The 23,543-nt window shown below is 36.2% G+C and overlaps 1 protein-coding gene across 8 annotated transcripts in view; it reads right to left on the bottom strand.

Annotated features, from left to right (window-relative positions):
- The window catches only part of ATM (Serine/Threonine-kinase ATM-like protein), a 427,822-nt gene that overhangs the window by 11,451 nt on the left and 392,828 nt on the right, over positions 1–23,543 (bottom strand). For all 8 annotated transcript variants that reach the window (XR_016362919.1, XR_016362920.1, XR_016362921.1 and 5 more), the window contains 3 exons: positions 20,170–20,264; positions 19,958–20,066; positions 18,448–18,537 (listed from right to left, as the gene is read on the bottom strand). Coding sequence is in view for 5 of the 8 variants with exons in the window: in XM_089822957.1 (XP_089679083.1) it covers positions 18,448–18,537; positions 19,958–20,066; positions 20,170–20,264 (294 nt within the window). In the remaining 3 variants the exon portion in view is untranslated. The remainder of the gene's footprint in view (positions 1–18,447; positions 18,538–19,957; positions 20,067–20,169; positions 20,265–23,543) is intronic.

Below are 23,543 nucleotides of genomic sequence, written 5' to 3'. Positions count from 1 at the left end.
CCTCCATCCTGTGAGCTGAAATCACCCTGGGACTACTATCAGAGATAGCTTTAAGGATCACCAATTTATCACCCTGTAAAAACTCCAACTGCATAGTCACATGATCAAATGTATATCTACGAAGAGTACTCAGCCACTGTCTGCCCAAAATAGCATCCAACCCATCCAGATCAACCACATAAAAATCAGAATCTAGAAGATAACCATCAAACTGAATCTGAAGCCCGGCTACCTTCTTTGTGCACCTCAAAACATCTCCACCAGCTACCTTAACATCAAACTCAGGTATAGCCACTGTCTGTAATCCCCTCCTAGATACCATCTGTGTACTGATGAAATTATGCGAGGCTCCCGTGTCTAAAAGGCAAATAATACGCTGGCCTCTAACAACCCCTTTCACCCTGAAGGGATGACATGCTGGGTCACTAGAAAGGGTAGCTAAAACTGGAGATTGCTCAGGAGTGGTTTGTTTCTTTTTCTTATCTTTACCCATCTGTTCTTCATCATCCTTCTCATCTTCGCTGGCCCCACTGCTACCCTCTTCCCGAGGTTCTCCTACCTCTTCCTCCTCTTCAGAATGGATCTCCACATAGTGAATTTTGCCTTTACCCAAACATCTGTGATCAGGAGTCCAAGGCTCCCTGCAAGTAAAACATAACTTCTTCCTCCTCAATTCATTGCGTGACTCAAAATCCAGCCTGGAGGTATTGGGTTTTTGCTGTTTTTTGTTCCCTTTATAAGAAGTGGATCCTTTATAGGATTGCTTAGGAGGCTGCGACAACGTAGGGGTGTCCAAATCATGAGCAATCTTAATGGCGTCATCCAAGGTGCTGGGTTTTAGGACTTTGACCAAGCCTCTAAACCTGTCCTGTAATCCTTCTGTGAATAACATCACTTTGCGTTGCTCGGACATGTCAGGTACCATCACTGAAATCCGCTGAAACTCATCTATATAATGATCCAAAGCCCCGCTCTGTCGTAACTGAGCCAAATCTCTGTAATAAACCTCAATGTCTTTCTTGTCAAAACGGGTGATCAGCTTTGAGCTGAAAACCTCATAGGAAGTGATGAGTCCGTGATCTTGAGTAACTAGACCGTGGTGCCACCAATCATAGGCTGCTCCTTCAAGATGCATTGTAGCAAATCTGATAGCTTCTGTTTCTGTCATGGGCTTGAGTGTTAGGTAAGTATCCAATTTATGAATCCACGCCCTTGCTGTAGTTTTATTACTGCCATCAAACGTGGGAAGTGTTAATTTGTTCATGGCATGTTTAAGATCCCTGTTTTGCATCCTGGGCCTCCTGTCATGTTGGGGTTTTTCAGCTTCCCTCTTTTGGTTCATATATTGATTGAAATTCAGGTTTTGTTTTATTCGATCCGGAAGTAAATCCCACTCATCATAAGTAGTTATAATATTATCAGCTAACAAGGTTGGAGTTTCAGGATGAGCCACTTCTTCTTCGGCGTTATTTCCCACAAAAACAGGCATCAAGGGTCTATCTGTATTCCGAGTATGAGTCCTTACTGAACGGGGAGTTCCTGCAATGCTACCACCCCCACTATGGTGGCTGGGAGCTCTCCTATTAACAGGAGCTAACTGCTGCATGGCACCTGTGAGCTGTTGTAACGCTGCAGTAATGTTATTTTGTCCTTCCCTGATAGCTCGCATGGTCTCCATTACTTCCCTGTCCATTGCTTCCTCATTCCGTGCCATAGGAAAGTCCTGTACTTGTTCCTGAGCCTGTTCAACTCTAGTCGTTTGTTCAACCTGGATTTCTGGCCCAAAGCTTATATCCTCATCCACCGAATAACTGTCTTCCACTACCAAATGTTCTGAAGATTCTGTCCTTTCCGGCTGAAGATGACGGAATGTATACTGTTTTTTTCTCATTCATAAATCTGCAATAGAAGTTTTCCACAGGCTGGCAGGGTCTGTGGCTCTGATACCACTGTACTATTCTGCACTTGATTTTGTCCTTAAAATGTTGTATGTTTAGTATCTGAACATTAAATCAAACAGTTGCCACCCCAAAACACCGTATGACCCCTTTAACCAAGCTATTCAATTAATTCCAAATCACTGTTTAAGTTTAAATAGAAGATGATACTTCAGCAATAAACTGAGCAATCCAACCTATTAGAAAGTCTCATACCGAATTTGAAAACCAAGACTAAATCAAACTACACACAGCGAGACATTAAATGTTTCCTTGTATTTTGAAACAGGTAGTATGCAGAGACATCGTTTTGCATTATATCTCCACATACAACAATTGGCACCCATAAATTAAATCGCAAGTCTATTAATCAATGAAAAGTAGGGATATATAGCAACAGACCCGTCGTTGTAACGTGGTTGGAAAACACTGGAGGTAACCCACGTTCAAACGTCTTGATTGGAACTTCAACCATAAACCCGAACACAGTATTGAAGCAGCAGCAAAACTCCTGTAACGCGAGTGCGGGATAGACCAATAAGCTCGCAGTCTGCTCCGACTTCTTGAGAATACCACAATCGACTAACTCCAGATTGTGCAATATTGGTGTCAGCTGTAGACATCCAGGCGGCAGATTCAGGATGTAATCACGTTGGGAAGGCCTACCACGGTTACCAACCGCTCGACTGGAGTTTCATTAGCACTACGTTAACCCGTATGACCCCTGCGGCTGTTCAAATACGCCGTTCTCCTTCACAAACTCGGGATACTATCACCCGTGTATCACAGTTTCTTTCCAACCACTGTAATATTCTGCACTTGCCAGTCAACACTTCTTTGCCGAATCTGCCCATCCGCACTTAGCTGCAATTTGGGGAAGCCTGGGTTTTCGTCCAGCTCCTAAATTTACCAGACTTGAGGGTTTTCGTCCTCAGAGTCACAATCCAGTCACATTAAAGCAACCAGTAGTTTATCTGAATGTTTAATATCATTCTTCACGGTGACAATCCCAATGTAGGCTCTCCTTTTTATAACCTCGAAGTGAGGGAAAGACGTTGGCATGAGGAATGTGGGATAAAACCACATTTTCGTCCTGTAGTGCCTTTAAGACATTTTATAAAGTGTATAGCTTATAATATTGAAATGACTTAATTTTTTCCTCTCAGTTTAATGAAGTTCTGAAGTGAGGTCGCTTTAACTCCTGTTGTGACTGGTAAACATCTTGTCAAATAATATTTAATCCATCCGGATGTGGAGATAGATTAAATTATGCCCATCTATTTAGCACTGAGAAGGGGACATGACAGTGCCATATCAAACTTGACTGGTCAATTGTCGAGGGAAGCATCTACCCCCTATTGTTCCTTTCTGGCATAATAAGTGTACCCATGCTATTTTTTGGTTTGCTCTCCACAACTGGCATGATACTTCCAACAAATGGTACTGTGCTCATACTTGTGGTATTGGAAGGCCTTGTCTGCCATATGATAGCCACAGGGGTGGCCTCCTATAGTACTTCAAGTGTTGCAATCTGTAGAACTATACTCAACAAGAATAAATGTGCCATCTAGGATGGCCTATTTGGTGTGAAGGTAATGCTGCGACCCATTGAGCCCCTCACTTTTTCCTAGCCTTTGTTCTCACCTACACTGTCCCTTAGATGTGGTATGGCTATAATAACCCTTAGTCTTTTGATCGTACACAAGTAGATTTTTGGCCATAGTGTTGATTTAAAGAAAATAAGTCAAAACCCAAGTTCTAAAGCATTTTTGACATTTTAAAAGAAAAATACTAAAAAGTGCCTAAAATCGAGTGACACATTACACAAAGGGTTGTTTCACAAAAAAACAGACCTATTTTAAAAAACTCTTCATTAGTTTGTCATTTGTGCATTTTGGAAGATTGCTAGGTGTTTTCTTGAAGAACAATTGCAAATACTAGAGGAGGAATCTATCTTGCAGAAAGGACATCTATTGAATTGAAGTAACAAAACCAATTTTGAGCTATTTGTTTTGAATGTTTATTACTTTTGTTAGTTTAATCATTAGTGTTGTAATTTTTTCAAAATTCAATATTTTGTAATTTTGTGTATCATCCCTTTCTTGCACGCAAGAAAACTTGTAGTCATTCACTTATTTTCCATATCTTCCCATGAGCTATTTGACATCAAAATAGGGAAAAATAAATTAAACGATTAAGTTGTCAAAAGTAATATTTCTTAAACCTTTCAATTGACAATTGAATAAATTATTTTAAAGTGATAAGTGGACTTTAAATTGTGGAAAAAAAAGATGTTAAACTCAAAAGGGAAAAAGGTGGTCATTTTGCACAGTTTTAGAATGATTTTCAATATTAAAGTAAATACGAATCCAAAAACAAAAAATATTATTTTATTCACCAAAAATCTTATGTAAGAAGTTGTGAAGAGAAAAGAGTTACCATTTTTGACCTAAGTTACCAGATTCTCTTCAAAAACCTTCAAAGACTGATCCTTGTTAGATTTGCTCCAAATTTGTTTGTAGAGACACAAATTCACAACAAATACTATCAGAGGAACCCAAACAGAATTTGGAGCTAATTTGGAAGAATTTGCTTCCCAGGAACCGAACCCGAATCAAATTTGGTCTCAATTTTTTTGTGTTTTAAGATTGTTTTGTCTTAATTTGGTCTATTTGACTCTTCAACCCTAAACATGACCACTAGAAAGGCCAAAAAGGATGGTTTATATGTCATGTGTGCATTTCAGAATGAAAAAGAAAACTTGCTTATATTGGAAATCCACATTGACAATTATAGAGGAATTTCTTTAGAAAAGCTATGATATCTTTGAATGTAGGGCTTAATTTTAATCTTAACTTTTGATCTGGCTTGTTTAGAAATCTTCTAACAAATACAAAATAAACATTCTAATGAATGCACTTATCTTTTGACGATTCCTTTCACTCTCAAATTGTCTCCTTGATCTGGAAATATGTTCCATGCATGTGACCAAGCAAAGTGTATCATGTTGTATGTATGGGTAAATAATGCAATTAATATCCTATTGAACTAAAACATAGATATGGTGGTGCATTTTGCTATATTGCTTTACTATTAGCATAAGACTTATTTGTTGTTGCGTATTTAGACACACACACACACATATTTAAAAATATATATATGTTTTTGTACAGACTAACCCAAAATAAATCTGAATCCAAACCGCCTGGTGCAATACCAAGGGAGTAGAACCCAAAGATGGGATGTCCAACCTTGGAGCTTAACACACATTGAAGCAATAACACCAAAATGAGAAAGAGAGAATGCAAGATCAACCATTTATTTAGATAGGTACATCATACATGCCGAGCTATAAGTCCTCAGTTTAGGTCATATACAAATGATTCTAATTCTGAAAGCTTAGTGCTTTATGATCAATTAAACTACTACCCTTTGCTCTTCCTTTCCTCTTACAATCACAAGCCCTAAACTTATACACATTAACCATTATAGGTCGACATTCAGGACTTTACATATTCCAACAAACGTGTTAATCCCAAATTATTACAATAAGTAGTTAATTCAGCAAGAGAGATCCAACCACCAAGTTAGCCACACAAAGCTCTAACTTGAGGTCCACACCATTCAACCTCATCGATCGATAATTTCCACCACAACCCTCAATCAACAAACCACTGAACATCACATAATCGATGATAACACAACTAGTTAGACTGGTGAACACAACTGAATCGATGAAACCACAATAAGTCAAACCGGTGAACACAACATAACCAAATGAGGTGCGATTAGGAAGATAAGAACTATAGAGAGTCCTTAACAAGATTCCAAGACCGCAACCAAAAACCCTCAAAGATGAATGACTACTATATCATTCTCTCAACCTGGAAAATAGGAATAGAATGAAGATAAATGTTTTTGGTTGATGCAAGATTGCCAAGAGCCCAAGATGCTCCTACATAAGACACCCAGGGTTAATAAAATTGAATCTCCTGAATCAGGAATGTTGTGCAACCCAAGCTGAATCATAATGATCCAACTTAGATAAAGAAATCCATGAAGAAGCCTCAAATAGTCTGTCCTTCCACTTCACCAAATATTCCATGTAGTCTTTAGCTCTGGTACTTTTTCCAATCCTTTTTATCTAGGACTTGCTCAATTTCTTTTGTCTTCTTGTTAGGATATTCTTGCTGTACCTCTACCTTTTCATCTGACTCATGATACTCATGCAAATAAAAAATGTTGAAGATAAGAGATATATTTATATCAATCGGTAACTCAACTTCATACACATTACCGTTGTCAAACCTCTTCAATATATTGTAAGGTATAAACTTCTTCATCCTCAACTTGTATGTTCCGATAGGAAACCTTCCTTTCTTCAAATGAGCCATTACTTCATAACCAACTTCAAGTTTTTTGTGTCTTCTAGACCTATCTATTGTTTCCTTGTGTTTTTTATTGTTCTGCATCAAATTATGTTTTACTTCATCATGTGAAGTCTTCATGAAATCTGCATATTCTTATCCTTTAACACTTATTTTCTCTTTTGGACCAAGTGTTCTCAAATCTGATATACCTTTAAGATACATGCTTGTAACAATCTAAACAGGTGTTTTATCTGTGCTCCTATTCATTGAACTATTGTATGCAAACTCCGCTTGTGCCAATACCAAGTCCCAATTTCCAAGTTTGTCTCCTGTTGTCCTACATTTTGTCACCACAACATGTTGGTAACAATACGAAACTTTTTCAAGCTTAGTTTCACATTTCTCTGAGTTTAGTTTGTTATTTAATTGGTTATTATTGATCAACCAATCAACTCCAATTAATATAATGAATCCTTTTACTAAAGGCTTTTATCAAGTCTTTTTCGTTTTTCTATTTTTCGAGCCTATGCTTGATTTTTGAGGCCTTCATTGTCCTTTTCTTTGCTTTTGAGTTTGCATATGTTGGTTTTTAGTCCTTTGGTCTTGCTCAAGTCATGGCTTTCGGTTTTCCCTTTGATTTGATATAACTTAGAGCATAATCGGAGTTGTCAGTCAAGAGTGAACGAATGAAAGATTTTTAATGACGTCCATGAGGACATAAGCCTAAGGGACCCACATAAAACTCCTAGTCAGTCTGATGTGATTTCTCCAACCTGTCTCTTTTGTTGTGAATCTGCACAAGTAAAATGGCCCCCTTGAGGAGTCTTGGTCCTTCAAAAAGGTCTTTTATGTTGTTCACTTTAATGTTTCTTTCTATTGGCTACAAATGTCTTCGTATGTTGTACACAATCCTTCAAATAGTGCCACTCTGTTTCCACCACCCCCTCGCTATAGAATCTACAAATTCTGTCCTCCCACTCTTCCTTAGGGACCTTCCATCTACCAATTTCACATCTCAAACGGTGGGAACCAGATCTCAATTGAGCAATTAGGACTTTTGCCTTTCCTTTGATCTCGGCTCCTAAATATTCTTTGTCGCTTTGTCGTCATGTTCGCATGTGAGATTAAATTCTTTGATATAATAGGCTTTTTTTCTACCTAACTGGTTTGCCCACATGACAGATCTGATTTTTTCCGCCACCCATTTTTTTATTTCATTCTTGTTTCCCGAGCATTTTTTTATTTCAAGAGATATGACCGTTTTAGTGCCTCAAAAGTGGACCTTTTAGATGCAACAACACGAACTGAAAATATCATGTTATATTTTTAATTTGACATTCACTTTTTGAAAAATATAACTTAAATTCACTTTATGTTGTGTTTTTAAGTTATTTTATCTTTTAAATTTTCGCTTAAAGTAACTATAGTGCACTTTATGTTATAATTTTAAGTTGAGTTACTTTTTGATTTTTCACTTAAGTGACTATATTAACTATATAGTTCAATTGATTTTTTAGCATTTAAATCAAATGCTCTAGTAAATATTACTTTTTAAATGGTATTTATATGTTATATTTTTAATATGATATGTACATATGGTTTATGTCCCATTAAAGTAACATTTTAATGAAATTAAATTGACATATGACTATTTAATCACTTTAAGTTATCAAAAGTGGACATTTTACATGTCACTGCATATAAAGTTCAACTTAAAAGCATAAGGTCATAAAAAATGGACCTTTTTGGTGCCATTGCATCTAAAGGTGAGTTTTATGACTTAAATTTGTTATTGCATCCAAAACATGAGCTTTCGCTTAAAATATGCAATCCATCCCAAAAGGTGCATTTTTTATCAAATGCATATTTTAAAACATGCAATGCATCCCAAAAGGTGCGATTTGCCTTATGGGGAGTTTTTAAAATATACAATCCATCCTAAAAGGTCTGATTTGCATCTTGTGCATATTTTAAAACATGCATTGCCTCTTAAAAGGTCCGATTTGCACTAAAACTCATGTTTATGCTCTCAAGAACCCCGATTTTGGAAGAACACATGCAAAGAGGCTCCAAGAACCCAATTTTGAAGATTGTGAGAGATTTAATTAATGGTTTTTCATGAGATCTTCTCTACTAGGGTCGTTTTTGCTTAGCCATGGATTTTCTAACATTGAAAATGGATTCATCTTGCTAAAAAACGATTTTTCAAGCTTCCTCCAAGGGCACGTTTTTGGAAAAAAAATCCAAAATGCATCATTTCTAACTCATGTTTTTGCTCCAAGAGGAATCGTTTTCAACTTTTTTGGTGTTTAAATTGCATATTGGTAAACGTTTTGGTGTTCAACAACCAAAACGTTTTGATCTCATACCTTGAGAAAAACATTTTTCACAAAAAACGTCCCACTGCATGTGCATGTCAAAAACGTTGAATTTTGGAGCAATGATAGGGCACGTTTTTGGCATCTCCACTAAAACGCCTTGTTTGCTTCCTTCTCCCATTCGAATTTGCAAAGTTTGAAATATTCAAAGTGTTTTTGAACAAATTTTCAACATTGGAGCATTTTCCTCCATCATTTTTGGCACTTAATCTTCATGTAAGTGGACTTATTCTTTCTTGCTATTTAATTTGTGCTTATCTTGCTGATTTTATGCACATTATTGCTTGATGATTGCCACTTGTTGAAATTGATACCATGGAAAGTGCATTTTTCCTTTAAAAATGAAGAAATTGTTCATTTTCATGTTTTTGGTTTTTCCCCAAACTCCGAATTCAAATTTGCATGTTGAAGTGCTTTGCTTGTTGAGATGTTTGACTCATTTGCCAAAGGTATGCTTTTCTTTTGAAGTTTTTGTGTTTTGTGTGCTTGCTTTCCGATTTTTCCCACTTTGAAAAATTTACAAAGTTCTTTCCCAAGAAATTGTTCTTGTTTCACTTCATGCGAGAACAACATCATATTCCATTTCCATCTTCCATGTCACAACACTTCACATATCATCTGTCAAATGCGATTACATGTCTTCTATCTCATTCACCATCTGCACATGCATGTAATCCCATTTTCTACTTCCATTTTCACTCATCTCACTTTCCGCATCCACTCGCACCACACAATTACACGAAAAGCCTTACATGTAATTGCATCTCAAAACCCCGTTTTTAACTTAGTCACTTTTTGAAAAGTTAAAAATGTCATATGCATGTTTTCCCATGCACTTTGATTCACCTTTTCACCTAAGACGACTATAAAGTTCATTTTCCCCCAAACTTCATTTCATTTTCACCTCTCCATATGCATTCGCGTCTCCATGAGTAAATACATGCTTTCCATTTTCCATATCTTTCCATGCTTTGCATTTCATCCATTATCCACACTTACATGTAAAGTGTATCCTCCATCCACATTCGCATCTCATCTCACTTTCCATTCTCCATTGCATGTTGCACTTACATGTAATCGTTTTTTATGTAATGACATCTTGAAATCCCAAGTCACTTTTTAAAGTCAAAAGTTGTCATTTGCACGCAATCCCATGCGCAAAGCACTTACTTCAAAAAAAGAGAGTTAAAGGTGCTGATATAAAGTTATTCTAAGTTCACATCTGGACATTGTCAAGAAGGTTTTCAAAGTGTTAGAGAATCCAGAATGTGCCAATCTACAAAGAAGAACTCACGACAAATTGAATGAGAAAAGCTTGATCACATCAAGATTTCAAATGACAATGAACAATTCATCAAAGAGAGTCAGAGGTTATCAAAAGACGAAAGACCATGGTTATCAAGGTGAATGCAGTGACACAAAGTATAGGAACTCCCGATCATGTGATCATCCGAGATAGCATCGCCAAGTACAAGACCTTTCAGGACATTCAATTCTCTTCCGTCTTTCTTCTTCTTTCATGTTTGTAATTGAAGAGGATGTATTACATGAAAATGTGTAATTACATATAATGCAAGTTACATGTGCATGAAAAGATGTAATGCGAGTTGCATGTAACCCTGTAATTTCTCTTTTAGTTAGACCGGGTCAAAGTTGGTTGAGTTGCTCCGACCTTTTCTTCCATCTTTTTCTCAACTCCTATGCCTATATAAAGGAATGCCCCCTCATTGTAAAAATCATCTTTTGTTGTATGCAAGAAAGCTTTGCCACATTTGTGCAAGCATAACCTTGATTGTTTAGTGTGAATTTGGGAGAAAAGTGAATAAAAGAAGCAATTGGATTCGAAACTTTGATTGGAAGCAATTGTGATAGAGAAAATTAGAAGCTTTGATTGTAATTTGTGCCTATCGTCTTTGATTCATGTTATTACTGTGTGTTCAATAATAGAACGTAATGATTTAAGAAGCAATCAGAGCCGAAGCTTTGACTGGGAGCGGTTGTGGTAATACATAGGCTAGGAGCTTTGACTGTAGCTTGTATTACCATCTCAAATTCACGAAAAATAGTTAGAATTCCCTACTTCTAGAAGTCTTTGTGCCCCAATGGTAGAGGTTATTCTTATAGAATAGGTCAAAATAGGTCTTAGAGCCAAACTGGTATGCTTTTAGCTAGCCTTTGAGTTAGTGTTAGTTTATTGGTATCATTGTTTACAACTTTAGATAGAAGTGTAGTTTGAGGTTTCATCTTGCCCATTACTTGCTCCGTGGGTAAGTGGATTCTTTTCTGAAAGATCAAAGGAAAGAATATTGGTAACGCCGCTTACAAAATCTCTCAACTTCTTGCTTACCTTGAGTTGATCCAAGGAACGGTGAGAAGGAGGAGCCTTCCCTTTAAGGTAGGAGAGACTGTCTCACATGCTGTGGTTGGATATCCTATTTTGCAACTAGATTTTACCCAAAACTGTCAGTTGCAAAATATCCACCCATCATCTCCAACAGACCATCTCAATAAATTACCCAAGCTGTATTCACAACCTTAGTTTGTCCAATCTATTTGTGGGTAAAAGGTAGAATTGAATTTCAAATATGTACCCAACTTCTTCCAAAGCGCTCTCCAAAAGTATCCAACAAATGTGCTATCCTGATCAAAGACAACACTCTTAGGTAACCCATGCAATTGCACAATTTCCTTAAAGAAAAGGTTTGCTACATGAACTGCATCCGATGTCTTCTTAAATGGTATAAAATGTGACATTTAAAAAAAATTATCCACCACAACAAATATAGAATCATTGGCTCTTTGTGCCTTAGGTAAGACAAGAACACAATCTATGCTAACGTCTTTCCAAGGTCTATTAGGAACAAGTAATGTTATATAGAATCTAGTATTTTAACTTACTCCTTTTGCAACTTTGACAAACTCTCTCCTTACAATTTTCTAAACATCCTTATACAACTGAGGCCAAAAAGTATTTCTCCCTAAGTGTCACACCCCTTTTATTTGGCACTTTTATGCTCACGCCTTTATTAATGGATGCCCTAGATGAAAATTACTATTTCCAATAATGGTTTTGTAATGTGCCCTAAGTGGGAAAGACCTAATCTAACAGTGGTTTTATTGCCCTAAGTGCTTTTGATTACAGTGGTTTTATTACCCTAAATGGTTTTGATTACAATGCTAAAATGGTATAACTTTTGTGTCCTAGATGGTAAATGTGGACTAATTGTGGTTTTGCAGACTTTGCCCTAGGTGGATTTTGGTTTTGGAATGTATCATAACTTTAACTCAAAACTCTTAATTTGTTTAAGTAATTCTAACTTAAATATGATTGAAAAACCTCTTGTTTATCATGTGGATTAAAATTGACGACTAATAGCAAGATGCTCATTGATATAACAATGTAGTTACATACAAAATCTATTTATGTATAACTTGATATCAAGGTTTCACCAATCATGTGATTGAATGCAAGAAGAACGTGAAACAACCCGAAGGGGGAAAAGGTATCACCGAGAAAGGGGATGTTGAATGATCAAGTTACAAACACCCTGGGAATGGTAGAACTTGACAAGTTGAACCTAGTAGCCAAGGTGATTAGACCGCTCGAGTCTCTCTTCTACGTTCCACCTAATGATCAAACAACTTCAAAGTGTAGACTAATTCCTTTGATTGATCCAATATCATAGAAAACACAATCAGAATGAATCCATTCAATATTGGTTATCATGACCTTATCAATTTTGTAATTAATCTCTCTCTCTCTCTTTCTCTCGTTGACTTGGATTAGGATGACGTCTTAGTGACACTTAAACGTTATACTATTAAAAAAAATGTTTAAACCACCTTCGATTCTTCTCAGGAGCATTTCACTATTTCATTGTTGGCTTTGAATCAATTCCTCACTTGACACACCCTATCTTTTAATCACTCAATGATTCTATATTGGTACTAACTCTAACATTGGACTTGAGGCTTTTAGCAATTATCTCATTTCATTATTAATTCCGCCAATCATTACATTTTCTTGGAAGATGTATAAAATCGGAGGCGGGGAAATACTTCCTATTCAAAAATAAGAAAATAACCCGTTAGGCCTTAACTGGTTAAGAATTCTGGCACGATGAAGATGACAGAGGGAAGAAGTCACATATATCCTTGGGTGGTCAAGATCATTAGGGATCCCTGAACATTCAAAGGATGGTAAAGAGTTAAACAAAATCATACTTGCGAGTGCATTCCAAGCATTCACTACCTCTCGACATAGAAAAAATCAGTTACACACAATTCTTGGCATTATACACATATAGGATATGGGTGGTAGAAAAGATAGGACTTAAGTAAAACTATGGCAAGAGGAGCACACACAACATTTAGGAAAGATTACATTAGCTGCAAATCTCTTTTACAAATTGAATTGAACACTTCTTTGCACCTTAGGTACTAATTCCATGGAAGAATGGTTTGTAGCATTTCTCTTGTAACTACTAAACATGGACATTGTGTTAGAAAGATACTTGAATGAACTTACCATAATCTAGCTAAAAGAAGAAAACATCCTTGGTGATTATATTTGTATGAACTTTAAAAAAAATTTAACTTGTTAAGCTCTCATGACTACGATGTCTTCTTGGGTTCCTGCATCTTTTATACCATTTCCTTGCCACACAGTTGATTCAAAATTAGTAAACTTTTTTTTATTAAATTTTAGCTTTTTACATATGGTATCAGAGCAACGGGTTCGACACTAGACCTGGGCTTATCCACAACTAGTAGCGAACTGACACAGGCATTTTTGGAATGTTTTTCCAAGATGCTTGTTGTAATCCACTCCAAACAAAAGAGTCCTCGTGACCCAAGCAAGGTACGGTAGCTAATGACCCAAGTCGAGACTTTGACTACTCTCGAGTGGAACCCTTGTCCAACCATGAAACCATAACAAGTGCACTCCAGAGAATTAGGTGTCAAAGACGCAGATGGACTCCCCAAATAAGAGTAGAGGTTAAACGTTGCTGTCTTGGCGGAAGGAAATCCTAAATCAGCACCAAAACCAGCCAGCACAAAACAACGAGTTGCCCTAGCATAGACAATCACGCAAGAATTGAAACTAGACGATCTCACTCCTAAGGCCATGGCAGCTACGACACTCACCACCCTGTGACCAAGATTCTAACTGATACATTCTGACTACCTTGATCGAGAAGAACTCATCACGACAAGTGAGGGTGAAGGACTAGGCATGGAGTGTACCCAGTAGGGCCACCTAGAGAAAAACCAAGAACCTCAAATTCTCATTTTAGTCAACAAAGATCTTCTGCGCAATGCATTTGCAACTCTGTTGGACAATCCACTTCTATGTTTCAACACAAATGTAAAGATTTGCAGGTACTCAACCCACTTCATGTCTTTGATTAAATATACTTTGACTTCCCAAATACTATAATGCTTTATGATCAATATACAACACAAATTCCTTAGGCATCAAATAATGTTGCCACTTCTTCAAAGCTTGAACAATAGCACAAAACTCTTGATCATAAACAAAATATGTCCTCTTAGCATCATTCAACTTTTCACTAAAGAAAGAAATTAGTCTACCTTCTTAGCGCAACACAACTCCTATTGCACTACTAGTTGCATCACAATCAACTTGGAATACCCTAAAGAAATTAGGAAAAGGTAAAACAGGAAACTCTGCAACTTTTTGGTTCAATGTCTCAAAACTTTTATTAGCTCCATTTGTCCACTTGAAATCCTTTCCATTTCCTCTCATTGTCTCATTCATAGCATTACAAATAGAACTGAAATTTCTGCTGAACTTTTGGTAGAAACTACCCAAACAATGAAAAAATCTTATCTCTCTAACACTCTCAAGTGTAGGCCACTCCAATAATGCTTTAACTTTTTTAGGATCCATCTTCAAACTATCAGCCAAGGTCACAAAATCCCAAATTTATATACTATCTCCTCTTTCATGAAAGAACATTCCTTCAAGTTAATCAATAACTTCTCTTTCAAACTCTGCAATACCTATCTCAAATGTAACAGATGACTTTCCCTATCCTAATTGAATACCATAATGCCATCGAAATACACCATCTCAAATTTGCACAAGAATTTCTTCAAAACTTCATCAACCTCATAAAAGTACTAGGTGCATTAGTTAAACCAAAAGGCATAACCAACCATTCATGCACACCTACCCTGAGCCGAGATTGATTACTTCTGACCACAAAATCATAGCAAGTGCACTTCAGACAATTAGGCGTCAAAGACGCAGATGGACTCCCCAAATAAGAGCAGAGGCTAAGGCTGCTCTCTTGGCAGAAGGAAAACCTAAATCAGCACCAAAACCAGCCAGCACAAAACAAGTTTCTCTAGCACAGACAATCATGCAAAGAAACCAGATGATGCCACTCCTAAGGCGATGACAGCTACGACACTCACCACCCCGCAGCCAAGATTTCAATTGATACCTTCTGACTACCTTGATCAAGAAGAACCCATCACAGGCAGTGAGGATGAAGAACTAGGCATGGGTTGTACCCAGTAGGGCCACCTAGAGCAAAATTAAGAACCTCAAATTCTCATTTTAGTCAACAAAGATCTTCTGTGCAATGCATTTGCAACTCTTTTGGACAATCCACTTTTATGTTTCAACACAAATGCAAAGATTTGTAGGTACTCAACCCACTTCATATGTCTTTGATTAAATATACTTTGACTTCCCAAATACAATAATGCTTTATGATCGATATACAACACAAATTCCTTTGACATCAAATAATGTCTCCACTTCTTCAAAGCTTGAACAATAGCATAGAACTCTTGATCATAAACAAAATATTTCCTCTTAGCATCATTCAACTTTCCACTAAAGAAAGCAACTAGTCTACATTCTTGGCGCAACACAGCTCCTATTGCACTACCAGTTACATCACAATCAACTTGCAATACTTTAGAGAAATTAGGCAAAGGTAAAACAAGTAACTCTACAACCTTTTGGTTCAATGTCGCAAAACTTTTATTAGCTTTAGTTGTCCACTTGAAATCCTTTCTATCTCCTCTCATTGTCTCATTCATAGCATTACAAATAGAACTGAAATTTCTGCTGAACTTCCAGTAGAAACTACCCAGACCATGAAAAATTCTTACCTCTCCAACACTCTTAGGTGTAGGCCACTCCAATAATGCTATAAACTTTTTAAGATCCATCTTCAAGCTATCAACCGAGATCACAAAACCCCAAATATACTATCTCCTCTTTCATGAAAGAACATTCCTTCAAGTTAATCAATAACTTCTCTTTCAACCTTTGCAATACCTATCTTAGATGTAACAAATGATTTTGCCTACCCTTATTGAATACCATAATGTCATCCAAATACACAATCTCAAATTTGCCCAGAATTTCTTCAAAACTTCATTCATCAGCCTCATAAAAGTACTAGGTGCATTAGTCCATCAATCCATCTAAATCCAATTTGCCACTATACTCAAGACAATTGAAGTGAAGCTTGGAATCAATGCTTGTCAAAGCTCTCAAGAATCTTTCTTATCCTTGTTCCAAAACAGGTGCTGGTGCTGCCCCTTCTTGCAATTCTTTTGCCTCATCTTCACTATCACCCTCAATAGGTTTCCCTCTTCTTTGGGATGTTTCAACAACTTCAAGCCTTGTGAAAATTTGCTTCACCATATCCATCACTAAATGATTTGTATCTCTCCTGCCACAAACCATCTTCACAACCCTCTGCAATTGTAGGCCAGTTCACAACCTATCACCCTACAACCAAATAAACTAGAGCTTGCAAAGAGCCCACTTTGATACTACGTGGCGCAGTACCAAGGGAGAACCCCAAGATGGGATGTGCAACCTTGCAACTAAACACACACAAAGGCAATAACACTGAAATGAGAGAGAATGTAGCATCAATCATTTATTTAGATGGCTACATCATACATGCCAAGCTGTAAGGTCTTCCCAATTTAGGCTATACACAAATAGTTTGAATTCTGAACACTTATTGCTTCATGATCAGCTAAAGAACTACCCTTCACTCTTCCTCATCATCATCCCGGCCTCTCACGATCGCAAGCCCTCAACTTATTCACATTGACCATTATAGGTCGACATTCAAGACATTACATTTTCCAAGACAAACATTTTAGACCAGTCGGCCTAATCCCAAAAAATCACAATAATTAGTTAATTCAGAAAGAGAGATACCAACCACCAAGTTGGCCATGCAAAGGTCTACCTGCAGATCCACACCATTCAACCTAATTGATCGGAAACTTCCACCACAATCCTCTATTAAAAAAACGGTGAACACGACAAAACCGGTGATAACACGACCAGTCAGACCAGTGAACACAAGTAGTTGAATTGGTGAATACAACTAAACCAAATGAGGAGCGATCAAGAAGATAAGAACTACGGACGGTCCTTAAGAAGATTCCAAAACAGCAACCAAAAGCCCTAAAAAATGAATGACGACTCTATCATTCTCTCAAATTGGAAAATAGGAATAGATGAAAATAAATGTTTTTGGTTGATGCAAGAGTGCCAAGAACCCAAGATGCTTTTGTATCACCGCCAACTTAGCTTTTAACATTTGCTTTGGCCAAAGGAGTTTGAATTCTTATTACTTGAGGGCAAACTCTCCAGATATACCAATTTCAAAGACAGAAAAATTTCCTAGCTAGACACGGTGATTTCATCCAAATGTCACAACTATGCTTCCATGTTGAAAATGGAAATTTTGGACATGTTTGATTTACAATAGATAGTGTTATTTGCTTATATATCTCAGATGATTTTCAGATTGTTTGTAGGGCAACTTTGGAGGTCCTTGTACAAGCCATACTAGTGCCTTACCTGTTGGCTGTACCTCCTAAACAGGCCTTACCTCTTTGCGAAGTTTCAATACGATTAAATTCTGACGTGTTTATTCTGATATTCCTTTATTCCTTCATGTTATTGTTCTGGACAGTCCAATTTTGAACAAGTCTCCAAAGAGGGCATACTAGTTATGGGCAGGTTGTACATGCTAAGAAGAGGTGCATCAGTTCCAAAGGAAGAACTACATTTCCTCTCATTTTGGGTTGTTGTAATGGTGCTGAACTATCATAGCTTCAGTCCTAAAACTTTGGCATTTTAAATTTTTGGGTGGCCAGGGAATGATAAGTATGTACATGTGTTGAACAGAGGCCATGCATTGATGTAATAAGTGCTAGTTACAAAACTAATTATATTGCTGAGTCCCTTGAGTCTTGACCATTAATTCATTATATATCCATATGTTTGCTAGCATGCACATGCATTCACTTCCACTCCTATGTAGCACCTTTCATCTTCTGCTGGCTTCTCATATTTACTTGATATCTATTGTCCTCCTTGAATATCTGCATCATTAGACAGTTGACATGGTAGTAAACATGCTGAACGGACTATCTCTTGCTACTCGTCCCAAGAAAAAAGATTGATTGATATGATTAAAACTGGACCCATGGAATGAAATGAAAAATAGATTGGCAGTAAGCATGCCCAACAGATTATTTCTTACTACTCAGCAAAGAACAAGGACCAGTTAGCATGTTTGACCTCAAATTCATTGCTTGAGAGTAAAGACATTTTTATACGAGCCATGTAATTATGCTTGTTCTATACACTATCCCATTAATTTTATGGCAATAACATACACTTAAGCTATTATTGCAGTCTAATTCTCAATGTGGTTATGTGGTATAAAAGGGGCAAGTTACCTTGTAAGTGCGGATCTTAAGACGCCTCTTTCGTGTGTCAGAGTGATCCTGTAAAAGAGTATTTACCAGACCAAAAAATTGTTCCATTACCTGCAGAAAATCCCCCATAAAATTAGTTAAAATTTTATGTATTGAAAATTGAGACAGTCATCAATCAAGCACTTATGATATTTAGCAACAGCTAGTCCATATCTTGAAAATAAAAAGAATCGTATCTGCAAATGGTACAATGGTTGCACTTAGATAATAATTTCTCAGAATCTTTTATCCATATTACCTTTACAATGATAAACTCAACATGTGAAAATATATTTGGCATTTTCACATATATGGACCTTAGACGAGCCAGATTAAACACAAAAGGTGTGGACAGCAACAGCGATTTAGAAGTCACAAGTTTGCTTTAGATTTGTACTTTCAACAATGCATAGACTCATGCTGTCTACCATAGTTGGCATAATCGCCGAATAATCGGCGAGTTTTTACTAATCGCTGAGTTTTTGGGACTGGCGAGTTTTTCTCAGATTTAATCGCTAGAAAAAATCGCCGACTAATCGCCGAGTTTTTGCAAAAAATCGGCGAGTTTTTCAGAAAAACTCCTTTTTTAATTTTTTTTTTTTTTTTTTAAAAATTTTTTTTTTTTTTTTTTGGTTAAAAAAAAAAGGCAAAAAGCCTATATATATTATGTAAGATAGAGAGTTACAATATGCTAGTAGAGCTAGGAAGAGGAAAATGTGATTGTAATGATGTTTTTACTTCTAGTTTGACACAAATTATTTACTATTATGCTTCCCGCCATCAGCATTCAGCATGAGAATGTGATTTTGTACCCACTATGCATTTATATATATCTAAAGAACTCATTAGATGCATCTTCTCATTGAAATTTGCAAAAAAATGTATTTTGAATTAAATTTTAGAGGTATTTTTAGGTTCCCGAGTTTTCCCGAGTTTTTTTTTTAAATGGCCGAGTTTTTCCCGATTAAACTTTTGGGGGGCTCGGTGAGTTTTTGGATTTGGCGAGTTTTCCAACTATGCTGTCTACAAATTTCTTTACCATATTTAACTTAGAAAGCTGGGAGATTGGAATAGTGTAAGCCATAGCTCTCTAACTACAACTTTCTTTACCATTTTTAATTTAGAAAGCTGTGAGATTGGGATAGTGTAAGCCATAGCTCTCTAATGACAAAAAAGTATGAAAAATTTGAGAACTAACTAAGGCAATTCCCAAAGCAATAAGTTCCATTAAGCAATGTTTGCTTGAAGCCTTCTCAATGTTTAAGGACATTCAATCATCGCCCAACAACTACAAAATTCATCTAATTTTAATGCATGTAAACACAAATGATTAGATTCAGAAAAGCAGTCTATAGAAAACCGCACTTATTGGCATAAAAATTACTTGAGGGAGATTTGAAAAACCATGATATATATTATTTACATTTTCAAGATATATTATATCTGAATACATATTGCATTTGCTGAGTTTATGGAATATATAACTGCTTACTGCATCTTGTCTAAGATCATCATTGCCGGATTTTGCAAGCTGGCGATACTTGCAACCATCAGAGCCAAGACATTCAACCACCTTTGGAGCATTTATTCCATTCATTACCCTGCATAGATTTAAATCAAGAAATCACCTGTTGAACACCTATTAATGAAGTGGGTAACTCTAATATTACAAGAAATGGAGGACAGGTTTACAGTCTTGCATACGTTACACTTTCACACAAGCCATTGAAGTGAGGAAAAGACTCTTTTGGATACTGGCAGCTTCGATCAACTGGAAGTGTAGCAGTTATCACTGGAACCTGTGCAAGCGTTTTGTACTAAACAAGCATCAGTAATCAAGTTTTTAAATTGGAAATTTATGAAAACAAAAATACCATGCACTGTCCATCAAAATTATAGCTGCAAAATGGTTCAAAACGAAAAACTAACCATGGTTGGGTTTCATTCTTGATTCCTGAAAGAGGAGGAATGAAATGGAATCCAGACATAAAACAGCATAAATTTTTTTTTGAATATTTACAAAATTCTCTTAAAATTTTAATATAAATGTTGAAGACAAGTTTGGGTTTATTACCATAGAAACTAAGTACAAGGTTACAATTTCCAACATAACTAAAGTTCCTTGTTAATCTGTTAGATAAGCATCTTACTTGCTAGATTATGTATTTCACCATAGTTCTGAGATTTGATGAGTCATATTTCTTCTCAAAGGAAACAAACAGTTATTACTCAAAAACAAATTCGAATAAAAAATTAGCTTGTATATATAGCTTTTGATCAAGTTTTATCACCAAGTTTGAATCAAACATTCTTGTATTGGACTCTATATGTCTGATTCTCCTGACTATGGTTTTCTTAGCTACAACCTCGGAAGTACATGGAAAGAGTGTAGAGCATAGCTATTCATTTTGACAGGCAGTTTCCTATTTTCTTGCCCTCTTCCAATACATTTCTCTTGATTCAAACTTCCAAAAACTATGTGTAGAAGTCATATGATAACATATTACTTTGAGACTCATTTATACATGTTTGCTTAGACATCCACTTTAGAGTTTTGGGAGGTTTCAGATACAGAGGAAGTGGATAGAATGCATCCATTGTGCCACTTTTTTGTCAAAAGGTGGGAGACATCCAGGACATTCTAGATACAGAATGCCATTCCTTGTTGCCCTGTTTCAATAAAATGGGATTTCCACTAAAAAGGGAGAGATTTCCTCATTTTTTGTAAAGCGGGAAGGAATGGCATCCATAGGGCATTAGGGTAACATTTTCTATTGGCACCTTTTAATCAAAAAAGAATTCTGATAAAAAGTGTAGAAATACTTTTATTGAGCTTGTTTTGACTGAGGTCAACCCTTCTCAAGGGGAGTAGAGTGAGGAGTCTAGGTAGCCTTCCAGATTTAGCAAAGCTAGATTGATAGCACTTGCTAGAATTCCTCACACATGATTCTGGATCAGGAATTGGGAGGACTCATTCCATGGAGCAAGAACATTTTGTGATTATTTATCAAGGTTATTGTTGAATAAGATCAATGTATTTCCTATCTAAGGAAAAAATCATTTGAATCAAAATGAATTCACAAACAAAATGGTAAATCAGCTCAGTACCTTTTCCTAGGACAAATTATTAAGGAAATTCAGAGGACAATATCTAGTGAAAAATTATTGGTTGCATTGTAAGAATTTTTGCGAGATGTGTGCCCTGCCCTGTGCATCCAGATTGGATGTGTCCAGAATGCGTATCTTGCAGTGTACATTTCTTTAATTTTTTTTGTATATTTGGCATTTGGCATTGATTAATGATGAGGTATCATACGATCAAATGATTTAGTCTACAAATTGGTGTGTGTGTGTGTGTATATTTGTACACACACACGCACCCACAATTCAAAAGCACCTGAACCTCCCAAAATATTTTTCCACAAATCCATATAGCGGGTTCTTGTACTCACATCCGAACTGGTAATGAAGATTGTAAGTAATGCAACAAACAATATGTGAGTTTAATTATTGAAGACAAATGATGTAATATCCCCATTCTTAAAATAAGATTTAACAATAAATAATAAAGATAATCAAATAAATAATTAATTTATTATTAAATATAATAATAAAAAATAATATGTATTCTAATCATTATAATTTGTAGTATATTATAAATAATTTCAAATATTCATATTCTAAAAATGAGATAGGCAAATAAGTGATTGACTGCAAGTATAATTTAATGTGGCAATCCCCATTGGGTCGTGACGGAGATATGGAAAGTATGGATGTCTTCCAAGGCATGAATGAATGATAATAAGACTTTAGTCGTTCAGATACAATCTCCACGTGGTCACATATTGCCCCTACCTTGCCGCACTTAGCAAAATGATATCAATATCAATTATCTGAAGAAGAGTGACGGTGGTCTATTCTGATGAACAAGAATTATGAAATAAATATTATATGTGATTACAATCTAGTGATGTTAGTAAACCAATTAGTTTTCAAGAGGCACAATGACGCTTCACAATCTAGGAACCAGATATAAATTGGCACTGCGTTGTAGGAAAGGAACACATTATGACGGATGACTGAAGGCAGATTGAATCAGATATATCTAAGTAAATCTCCTCGAGAAATAATCAGGGAACATTGTTTTGACACTCAATTCAATATAGAAAGCTCAGTTCATAATACACTCAAGAAACAATTACCTCCTCTATTAGGAAGCAGACAATATATCTTACAGGATAACAAATTGCAGAATATATATATATATATTTATATCAAGATTGATATATATGCTTATAGCAGTATACACATATAGAGTGGCATTCATAAGAAAGAAACCTTTATTATATCTACAGAGTCTACAGCCGGCATGCAAAGTAGAAACAGATATGTTATTTGTATTTTGATGTATATAGATATCAAGATTGATATATATGCTTATAGCAGTATACACATAAAGTGGCATTCATAAGAAAGAAACCTTTATTATATCTACAGAGTCTACAGCCAGCATGCAAAGTAGAAACAGATATGTTATTTGTATCTTGATACGAACAAGAAACAAAGGATGAATCCTCGGTCATGACATTTAATCCAGTGAATCGAATCACCATGTCTGACTGATCACCAAATCCAGCCAATGATCGAAAGGGAGTGAAGACAAGCCATCATACATCATACACAGTAGTAGTAATAATTATTGAAGTTCAGAAACAATTCATAGGCAGAAAGGGATACACACAGTTCACATAATATAATAAGAAAGAATCATACAGTGCGGACAGAGGCAGTGAATGCAATGATATATGGCAGTAACTATAAAGGCAATACTTCTATACTAGTAATATCAGATAATGACTTTTCATATCAGATAAAAATAAAACATCAAGCACTCATCACTATCAAATACAGAATGGATCTCATCGTTGCTGCAGGCGAATAGAAGAGATAATATGTTTTTGTGGAATAAATTTATCATGCCCATAACTACACAAGATAGCAATCTTTAATTGGTGAAATAGCTTTATGGGGTTTCAAGGAGGGAAATTATTTTAGAGTCTCAATCCTTCAAGAACAGG

This window comes from Cupressus sempervirens, chromosome 3 (assembly GCF_028749045.1).
Source record: "Cupressus sempervirens isolate cs-2001-9-10 chromosome 3, ASM2874904v1, whole genome shotgun sequence".
Classification (NCBI taxonomy): Eukaryota; Viridiplantae; Streptophyta; class Pinopsida; order Cupressales; family Cupressaceae; genus Cupressus; species Cupressus sempervirens.
This window is presented reverse-complemented; position numbering and strand designations above follow the sequence as displayed.